Source organism: Propithecus coquereli, unplaced genomic scaffold (assembly GCF_000956105.1).
Source record: "Propithecus coquereli isolate 6110/MARCELLA unplaced genomic scaffold, Pcoq_1.0 Scaffold7, whole genome shotgun sequence".
Classification (NCBI taxonomy): Eukaryota; Metazoa; Chordata; class Mammalia; order Primates; family Indriidae; genus Propithecus; species Propithecus coquereli.
Genome location: NW_012153062.1, coordinates 20,749,960 through 20,760,637, shown reverse-complemented (window position 1 = coordinate 20,760,637; position 10,678 = coordinate 20,749,960). Strand labels below are relative to the sequence as shown.

The 10,678-nt window shown below is 38.2% G+C and overlaps 1 protein-coding gene across 1 annotated transcript in view; it reads right to left on the bottom strand.

Annotated features, from left to right (window-relative positions):
- Positions 1 to 9,169, bottom strand: part of FUBP1 (far upstream element (FUSE) binding protein 1) — a 32,742-nt gene extending 23,573 nt beyond the window's left edge. The window contains exons 1-3 of the mRNA XM_012661117.1: positions 8,944 to 9,169; positions 2,044 to 2,134; positions 298 to 336 (exon numbers count right to left, since the gene is read on the bottom strand). Coding sequence (XP_012516571.1) covers positions 298 to 336; positions 2,044 to 2,134; positions 8,944 to 9,063 — 250 coding nt within the window. The 5' untranslated portion in view covers positions 9,064 to 9,169. The remainder of the gene's footprint in view (positions 1 to 297; positions 337 to 2,043; positions 2,135 to 8,943) is intronic.
- Between the last annotated feature and the right edge of the window lie 1,509 nt (positions 9,170 to 10,678).

The following is a 10,678-nucleotide window of genomic DNA, read 5'->3' as shown; positions in this document are numbered from 1 at the left end:
AGGCTGGTCTCGAACTCCTGAGCTCAAACAATCCACCCACCTCGGCCTCCCAGAGTGCTAGGATTACAGGCGTGAGCCACCGCGCCTGGCCTCAATCTTTATATATACCTGGCCATAACTGAAGTGAGAGATTGTAAAATAGGAGCAAAAGGTATATATTTACAAAGAAATTCAGGCTGGACATTCAAAAGAATATGACTGACTAACTTCAAAGATACCCACCACAAATAGGAACAAAACCTTAATGTTAAAATTCAGTTACTTTAACTTTTAATCCAGTTTAAAATAAATACTTACAGTCATTTTGAGGAGCAACTTTCTTAGCATCTGGTTGATCTGCAAAATTAAGAGTCTTTTAATTTTTTGCCAAAAAATACAAAGCTTCTCCCCTCCCAACCAAGAATAAATATCAATATAAGCATTTATTGAAATATCTTAGGGTCTGGTTTATCACCTGAACCAAAGTTACCAAACCTCAACCCAAACTCAGTAATCTATAAGAAGAAAAACTACATTTCTTTCATTCTCTTGTTTAAAAAAATGCACAGACATTTAAAATAATTCTCCTTGATTGCATCAAATCACTAATCTTAACGTACGTTAAGCACTTTAAAATGATACAAGACAATATTTAGGTCCAGCACTATTACATGTTAAAGGCTAATGATGCTTCCACTGCAGGAACTGAAGATAGGGGGGAAAAAACTATCAAAATACGAAAATATAACATATCAAAAGTGGAGTGTATCTGACAGTGATCACAAAGCTATGACCAAAAAAATCCCAAAACAAAACCCCACATTACAAGGCAATCTCAATCTAAACTGTTATTCCTAAATAAACATTTCACGGCATAAAACTTCAGCAGGGAAACTCAAAGCAACTACATGACTACCTTCATCTAAATCCATTGCACAGATGAATACAATTCATATCTTGGAATAGACAACCTATAGCTGAAAGTGCTACATTCTCCTCCCCCCTTCAAACTTAAATGATTAAACATAAGAATGTTGTGCAGCAAAAATTCAGACACATAATCCAAGAAATATTTGTGTCCATTTAAGAATTCACCGGTTTATTTCATGTTTACATACTAAACACAGGTAATAAATAAAAATTCCTGCCTTTAAAAGGAGAGGGCATTCCCTCCCAGTGTGTTGTACTGCTCGTACTTGTCCAAGAGCCATCTACACATAAAATAAAAAGAATACATTACACACAACATCGGAAGCATCATTAGCTCATTTTTTTTTTGTATATTAAAAACCTCGCCATAAATATAAAAGACACTTAAATAAAAGGAAACCAAGTACTCCTGGGTCAACAGCTACAAATACATTCTAAAGGCTCAGTGAGACTTCTCCTTTAGAAAAATAAGGGCAAAAAGAAAATGTATCAAAATTCATACATCAAACCTAAAACAAAAAACATGTGCAGACTTCTAAGTTCAGAAGCTTCAACAATTATGTTTTTAAAAAATATAAAGCACTATAAATCCACTGTTTTAATCCACATGTTTAAAGTTAAACCTGAAACACAAAGTACTAAAACAAAACAAAGAAATAACATAAAAAATGGTATAACCTGCAACACACTATAGCAAACTATAGCAACTTCGACCTTTAAAGTAAAATCTGAAACAGCAAAAAAAACAAAAACAAAAACAAAAACAAAAAAACATAGCACATACAGATTCATTTATATATGGGAAAAACCAGTGAAGTGTCTCCTCAACAATTTATATTTTTGGGTTTTTTTTCAATATTATTAACGAGATGTCTGTGCAAACTGTCAATCTGGTGTAATATTAAGAAGGGGGAAAAGAGACTGTCTTCTAATAAGACAAAACTTTCTCGTTGATTCAAATTTTACCTACCTTGTCTAGGCCTCTTTTATTCCCTCTTCTGAGGCTAATATAAACCTTACAATTTTAAAAACCTTATAATAAAAGTATTGTCTCAAAAAATAACATTTGAAAAATACTGAAAATCACTTCAACTAAACATTGTATGAAACAAAATACTTATGGCTATAACTTACCTCCATCTTCTAAAGGTCTTTTTTGTCCCCCGTAACCATAGTCATTTGAATTCAGTGATGTCCCAGCATCACCTCCAATTTTTGCTGCAATCTTAAACCAAAAACACACTACCATTAAGGATAGCAAGACAAACTACTATGTATTATTCATTGCTAAATTTCCTCATTTATTTTGTGATACATATATATGCTAAATATTTAGTATCACTATAAGAAAACTCACTTGACAGACAAAATTACACTACAATTTATTACTACCATTATACTTCAGGGAAGTTAACAAATAATCATCACCTGGAATTTATCTTCTGATACATCCCCATAAGAACCAACAAAGAAGTAATCAATTAGGAATCTTAAGGGAAGACCAAACAGCTTTAAAGAAAACCTGGATCTCAATTCTATCAGAAGGTAGATTTCTTGCCATGGCTGTCTCCTATGACACTTCAAAAGAAGTGCATGGGCAGAGAATGTGAACACTTTGCCGGACGGACTCTAACAAGGTAGTCACTAGCCATATGTGGTTACTGAGTACTTGAAATGTGGTTAGCCTGAGCTGACATGTGCTTTAAGTGTAAAATATGCACTGAATATTGAAAATTTGGGACATAAAGAATGTAAAGCATCTCAAAAATTTTTATACTAAACACATGTCAAAAGAGTAATACTTTGGATATTTGGGGTTAGACAAAATATGTGGCTTGCATTATATTTCCATTGGACAATGTTGTTCAAATTATACATGTAGGCGCCTGGGGAGCTCTAGTCTAAGAAAGCCTCAGCTACAGAACCATAATTCTATTAAAGTCACTTCCGTCTTAGAAGATTTTTAACTTTCAGAATGGGGCAAATAATTGCTTGCATTTGACTATTACATCATTCCTTCAACTGAATATATCTGAAATCTTCCATGATAAAAAAAATAAAAGGAAACCAAACTTTTGGTGACTAAAATTCCCCAAAGAGATCCTGATGTGGATAATCCAACTGCCTCAAGCTTTATAACAGTCAGAAAACTGGAGAAGAGTATACGCAAGGACTTCAGTCATAAATCAAATATAGATCCCTTAAGTCTAATATTTATGAGTACCCATATACTATTAATAACTGTACTTCCCAGACTTCTCCCTTTCTTCATCTGTAAACACAAACACTTACTACGAAGCATATTAGGATCAAGTATTAAAATGCTTGATAAAAAAGACATACAATTTGATTTTCCCGATTCTCTACAGCTTTGGCGAATCTAACCTTCTTTAAACATCTTTCACTTTCTCAATTAAAAGCCTCATTTTACCTTTGCAAGTCTCATTCAAATCTTATTTCTTTTCTTAAAGTTTTCCTAATCACACCAGAAAACACTGCATTTTCACCTTTAGGTCTTAAAGCACTTGGCATTTAAACTGTTCCTCAAGAATTTAAATACACTACCCTATGTTGATAGGCACTGGTATTATAAAGTATTTCAGACCAGAGAAAATGTTACTACCAATTACAGTTTAGGCTGCGATACTTTCTACAGTTAGTTTTTTATAAACACTCTTATGAGTTTGCAAAGCAGCACTTCTTAAACTCCAAGGTACTTCTACACAGAAAAAAGATACTTATTCATACTTTCTTATTCATTGACTAGGTCAAAAACTATCCAAAGAAAAATGAAAGTTGATACCTAGTTCACTCAAAAGAACCAGTTACATTTCAAAAATTGAGAATTGGTACAAAGACATTAGAGAAGAGCTTTTAATAAAAATACTAGCAAAGCAGTTGGGTATGGCTGCAAGCTCCTGTAATCCCAGCTACTCTGAGGCTGAGGGTGGCTAGACCTCTGGAGTTTCAGACCAGCCTGGGCAACATAATGAGACTGCAACTTTTTTTTTTTTTTTTTTTTTAGACAGTCTGGATTTGTTGCCAGGGCTAGAGTGCCTAGCTCACAGCAACCTCAAACTCCTGGGATCAAGTGATCCTCCTGCCTCAGCCTCCCAAGTAGCTGGGACTATAGGCACGCACCACCATGCCCGGCTAATGTTTTCTATTTTTAGTAGAGATGGGGGTCTGGGTCTTGCTCTTGCTCAGGCTGGTCTTGAACTCCTGACCTTAAGTGATCCTCCCGCCTGAGCTTCCCAGAGTGCTAGGATTGCAGCCGTGAGCCGCTCACAGGGCCTGACCCCAACTCTTAAAACACCACCGCCACTACCACCACAGATTTGATCATCAATTTTCCAAGAGCAATAGAAAATACACACTTTCCAGGTCACTACAAGGAAGATTAATCTAAGAAAAACAGTAATTCCTAAAAACCAAGCTCCAACTCTACCCAAATCTTATTAGACATATATTAAGTGTGGGTGACTTCCTTATTTGATTTCAATTTACAAAACAATTCAAGCTTTCCATCTGGACCGTGCTCTATTTCTTGAATGAGTAAATATTTTTTCCTGCTTTCATTGTTTTAGCATTTTTCACCTTCATTGACCACTCCTAGAATCCAAAAATTTTGGAGTTGAAAAGAAACTTAGGAGATACAATAATACCCCTTTTTCCAAGGCCTTTGCTTTTCATGGTTTCAGTTACCGGTGGCACAGCATAAGATATTGAGAGAGAGAGAAAGAGCGCGTGAGAGCCCTCACATAACTTTTATTACAGTATATTATTGCTCTATTTCACTATTATTAATACTGTGCCTAATTTAAAACTTACATTTTATCATAGTTATGTATGTATAGTAAAAAACACAGTACCATGTATACATACAGGATTTGGTACTGTATGTGGTTTCAGGTAAGGGTCTTGGAAAGTATCTCCCTTGGATAAGGTGGGGGTACCGTGGTTTACTTAACTATCTTCTGAGAATTATCTTTAAAAAAAATCTCTAAAATCAGGTGATATGACTAACTACAATTGTCCCTTGGTATCCATGGAAGACAGGATCCATGCAGATACCCAAATCTGCAGATGCTCAAGTCCTTTATATAAAAGTTTGTAGTATTTGCATATAACCTATGCATATCCTCTAGTATATTTTAAGTCATCTCTAGACTACCTGTAATACCTTACAACATAAATGCTATGTAAATAGTTGCTATCCTGTATTTTAAAATTTGTGTTTTTTAAATTGTTGTATTGTTATTTTTTGCATTTTTTTTACAAATATTTCCAATCTGTGGTTGGTTGAATCCATCGATGCAGAACCCAGAGACACGGAGGGCCGAATGTACTTTAACTCAGCAGTCCCCACTTTTTGGCACCAGAGACCGGTTTTATGGAAGACAATTTTTCCATGGACCAAGGCTGGGGGGGAGGTGGTATGAAGTTTAGGTGGGGATATGTGGCCCACTACTTAACAGGGCACTGGACTGGTAATGGGCCACGGCCCTGAGGGATGGGGACCACTGACTCATTAAAAACATTTATTGATTCAATTCAGTAAATATTGAGTTCCTACTATGGGCAAAGTCCTGATGGAGTGAGTTAGTTCCCATACACCAGAAATGTGGAAAGGTGCAGACACTAGAAATATTACTATACCACCATTTACTTATCACAATCAAGCCTTGCTATATTGTCACAAGTTGCTAAAAAAAAAAAAAAAAAAGTCACACTCAAATGCTAGTTTTCACTGAAGAGACCGATGGTAATAAAAACCCAACAGCTCTATTTTATATTTTCATTTCATCCAAATAACATACTGCAGCCTGAATCACTTTTATAATTATCAGGGAAGAGATTTCAAGTATAATTGAGTACTTAATGACTAATTTCATAGTTATCTGGAGGGGAAGGAATGAGGGTTGATAGTCTTGCTTAGCTTGTAATCTACCACTAGTCTCAGTCTCTGATTGACTACTTTCACGTAATCTCAAGGAAAAAAAAAAAGTAAATATATTTTAATTTTCCAGTGTTCCAGAGACAGAACTTATCAGTGTGATTGCCAAAGACTTAAAGAATCCCAATCTCATTCTCTGGAATTACAAGCTTAAAATACACAAAAATAAATTTCTAAAGTGTACTGGTTGGAAACCCTACACTAGAGAAGCAATCTGGTGCTCCTTTGCTGGATGCAGCTCAGAGTATTATAAAAAATCTGGAAATTTCACATAAAAAGAGGCTATCAGGATTCTCTAGGGAAAAAAAAAAAAAGAAGACTGAGCAACTTGCTTTAAATTATCAGATGGCAACAACCAGCTATAGTAAGCGCTACTGGCATTTACTAGGTAGGAACCAGGGATCATAACCACTTTCCCTGCTTTCCTGGGTAACGAAGAACTGTCCAGCTAAAAATACCAACGGCATCTCCATTGGTACAACTCTTGAAGCTCCTTGAGAGCAAGAAGCTGTTCTTATACTTCCTCATAGCATAGTACTCTGGACAAAGAAAAGAAACTTAAGGTTAGATGGGGATTTTGGAAATGCAATTCAATGTCCTGTTAATAAACAGATAAGAAAAAAGTAGTTCAGATACTAACCTAACTTGTTCCTTTAGTAAATACTCTTCTGTACATTCCGCACTTACGTAATTAAACAAGCAGCTACAACTGATATTTAAAGACATTCTCAAATGGGCAGTTCCACTCAAAAGCTAAACTTGTAATCTAAAATTTAAGATCAATTCTGTAAAGAGATAATCAAATCATTACAGCAAAGACATCAGTGTAGATGACTTACTGGTATGTAACTAATTCCACAGTTTGAGGACAATTTCTCCATTTAAAAAAGTCTAAAGCAGGAAATTATGGCTTAGCTCAATGATGAAGTCTAATTTCAAAGTACGGTAACCCAAGGTCATTTTGGATCCATCTGTACTTTTTCTCATCTTGTTTTCTACCCTCTTTACCCTACCCAATACTATCCTCCACTGACTTCACTCTTGGATTGTCATTCCAAAAATCCCCATACCTCTGCACACGCTGCTTCTTTTCCCAACTGGTCAAACTCTCACTTCTTCTTTAATGCCTTGCTCAAGTATCACCCCTTTCTTTACTCAGGCAGTTAGGCACCCCCTCCTTGGTGTCCTGAACAAGTGCCTGACTCAGACAAGTAGAAACTCTATAAATGTTACCAGAACAAGCCCATGAATTAACTGTCCATACTCTGTCTCTCTTTTCTCCTTAATCAAAGCATTGATCGGATAATCCTGTTCATTTGGTATTTGGTTCCTTGACTATATCACAGCTTCCTAGAAAGCTGGACTCCAATTCACATTTAAAATAATCTCCAGTATCTACCTACACCACGTGACACAATTAGTTCAATGTGCTGGTTGAATAAAATAGTTCAGGTAAGTCTTCCAATCCAATCCAATAGAGACTGTTAAGAGTTTCTGTCACAGTTGTTCAGCTGCTATTCTAAACATGTTCGGAATTTTAAAAAAAACATGAAAAAACCGCAGAACTAGTATTAATGATGACCCTTTGTTGACTAACCCTAATATTTCTGGTTCTAAAGAAGTACAGGTTCATTTGTATAATGTGTTCACGTTGGAAAAATAAGAGTGATGTATTATATTACTACAGATTTTATGAATTTTGATTTTGACTCAATGATCCTTTAATCGTATTGGAGGATAAAAACGAAGTGAACTTCTACTGCAATCACAACATATCACAAAACTGGTTTCTAATAACCATTTCCTTAACTCTAGTCCAAAATGCCTAGCACCTAGTACAACATGCGCTAGTGTCATAACCAGAATAAGAAACTTACTTTTGCATATATAAAAGTCGGTATAATCATACATTTTTTTTTTTTTTTGAGACAGAGTCTCACTCTCTTGCCTGGGCTAGAGTGCCCTGACATCAGACTAGCTCACAGCAACCTCAAACTCCTGGACTCAAGCGATCCTCCTGCCTCAGCCTCCCAAGTAGCTGGGACTACAGGCACACGCCACCGTACCCGGCTAATTTTTTCTATTTTTAGTTGTTGGCTAATTTCTTTCCATTTATAGTAGAGACGGGGTCTCGCTCTTGCTCAGGCTGGTCTCGAACTCCTGAGCTCAAGCAATCCTCCCGCCTCGGCCTCCCAAAGTGCTAGGATTACAGGCGTGAGCCACCGCGCCCAGCCATCATAATACATTTTTATAAATACATTAGGAGACTATATAAAAAGGTAAAGTTCGAATTAAGAAATCTTTAATTTTCCTGGAGTACATACACTATTTTTCTTTTAAACAGCTTTCATCGGGGAAATAAGTGCCTTCAGGGCAAATGTATGCACCTACGTAATACAAAGAGGTCTGGTCAGTTTACGACTCTGAATAGAGAGGCAGATTCAAATAAAAACCACCGGTATAATGGGCCTGAAGCCATTTTGAGAAATAAGGGGGAAGGACTTGGAGAACAGACTGACACCTAAATCCCGCCCAGAGGAAGGTTGCTTGCTTAAGTCTCTTCCCTGCAGAGGTGTGAAGGTGAATGGTACCGAAGGCTGCTTTAATTGAGAGGGAAAACTCAAAAGAGCTGGAAGCTGTAAAGAATAATGACAAATCCTTTTCCTTACTATGGCTCCAGCAGACAGACCGTAGTCCTTTCCCAAACTCATTACCAGAACTTTCCATATTATTGAGTAAAACTAAGCGCGCTTTACGTGGAAAAGAATATTCATTCGGAAAGAAAGAGGCTAAGCTAACTCCTTGGAGAAACGCGAGTGCCGTACAAGTGGAGAAAGACTTAAGGCCATCTTTGCGTAGCACGCGTTGGGTTTCTAAGTAGCTTAGACTCCAAGAACACAAAGCCGAGCTATGGCCTCCTGTCGGTATTACCAACATAGGGATACGTTAGTCTCTTTATATTTCAGTCCGGAAGGGTACCTCTTTCCTCTTCCTCACGCGCCAAGGGGTAGCGGCCTACTCAGCCAGCGGCCAATTACCATGAGCTTTCGGGATCCCGCCGCGCGGTCCCGACTTACCTGCCGGGCTCTCTGCAGCGCATCTTTGAAAGCATCGTTTACTCCTCCACCACCACCGCCGCCACCACCACCACCAGCTGAGCCAGAAGAGGGTGGAGGCACTGTTGAATAGTCTGCCATGGCTACACTACAGTAGCCACTGCCGTTTTTCCACAGAGAACTGCTCTCAGCTAACAGCTAAGAAAGAAATAAAATGGCGGCCGTCGAGGCTCTATCACATTCTTGCACGACCATCGTGCCGTAAAGGGGCGGGGACTGAAAGACGGAAATCTCGCGATATTTCTGAAGCAACGCGCTGGTGCGGGGGTGGGGCTGAGAGAGGAGAGGCAGAGAGCTATCGTGAGAGTTGAGTTTAAGATTTCGCGAGAATGGGGTTTGTTTTGGCGCCTCCTTTCCGCGTGTTCTGGGGGTGAGGCTGAGTAATTGTTCTTTCGGGGTGATGGGTGAGACTGCTGCGGCGGCCGCGGTTGGGGTTGGGTTGTAGAAAGCCTGAAGATAAAGAAAGTTTCTTACCAGTCGCCGCCTCAGGGAGGTGTTGCGGTAGAATTTTCCGCCGGGGGTCATTCTTGTGTGTCCGTGGGGAAGGGCGTGACGACGACGGGCGTGACGTTGACGCAACAGTGACTCGAGAGCGCTTCCGCTCTGTGGGCGCCTGGAGAAGCGCGCCGGAGACAGCGCGCGGTTATGCACCTGAAAACGTCTGCGTGGCCTAGTGGGAACCCAGCATGATTTTCAGGGTAGTAAAGTGTCTGTATTTACTTCTAGACTGTCAGATTTTTGAGTTTTATCCTAAGTGGGGATGAATTCAGGCTGGAAGCCTTTTAGTTCCAGAGCTGATTTTTAGTTTTTGTTTAAAATAATGTTGATGAGGCTGTGACAGTATGACTGCCCTTTTCTTTATCTTTTAAAAACGTGCTCGTTCCTAAAGTTCAGTGGTAGCCAGACTCAGAAACCTAGTATTGGACGTGTCCATGGCCATTTTTATTGAGGTCCTTATAATTAAGAATAGCTTCTGTTTCTTGACCAGAATTGACGGTGATTTCTTAGAAGTAGTTTCTCCCAGCTCCAACCTGTGGATACTCGAATCTAAGGTAATGTTCTGAATTGTCAAAGCAGGGCTAGATTTTTTTTGGTATTTTCTGTGATCTAATTCAGTTACCAGATAATCTCAGATATTTCTTCAGACCTTCCGGGACATACTGTGACATGTAATTTACTGTGTTAATAGTAGTAGTTCCAGGAATCATTAGAGTACTTAAGTCATATTCTGTTTATGACTGTGTGTATCACAGTGATTTCCCCCCCAAATTCTTTCTATTTAAATAACAAAGAATGAGGTTAAATGAACTTTTTCAACTTTGTGGCATTTTGTCCTCTTGGAATTAGGTCTAAAAAACACGTTTGCTGTTGCTCCTCATAGAGTAATTGAGAGCAATGTGTGCTGCAATCTTCCTGGCAACCTAACACTGTGTCCACTTGCTCAAGTCCCAAAATAAGTCAGTTAAGTAAACAGTTATATGCACATAAATACACATGGACCATCATTTTTGTCTAGTCAGCTTTTCCTATCATCTTATCCACATGGCTCTGATCATCTTTTTCAGTATTCGTAGCTATCCCTTTGAATTTTGGTGGAATTTGTATTTGAAAAATCAGTGAACATATTGGACTGACTACAGATTTAATCGCAGCAGCGTATAGAAAAACTGTAAAAGGAGTGTTGGGTGATATTGTT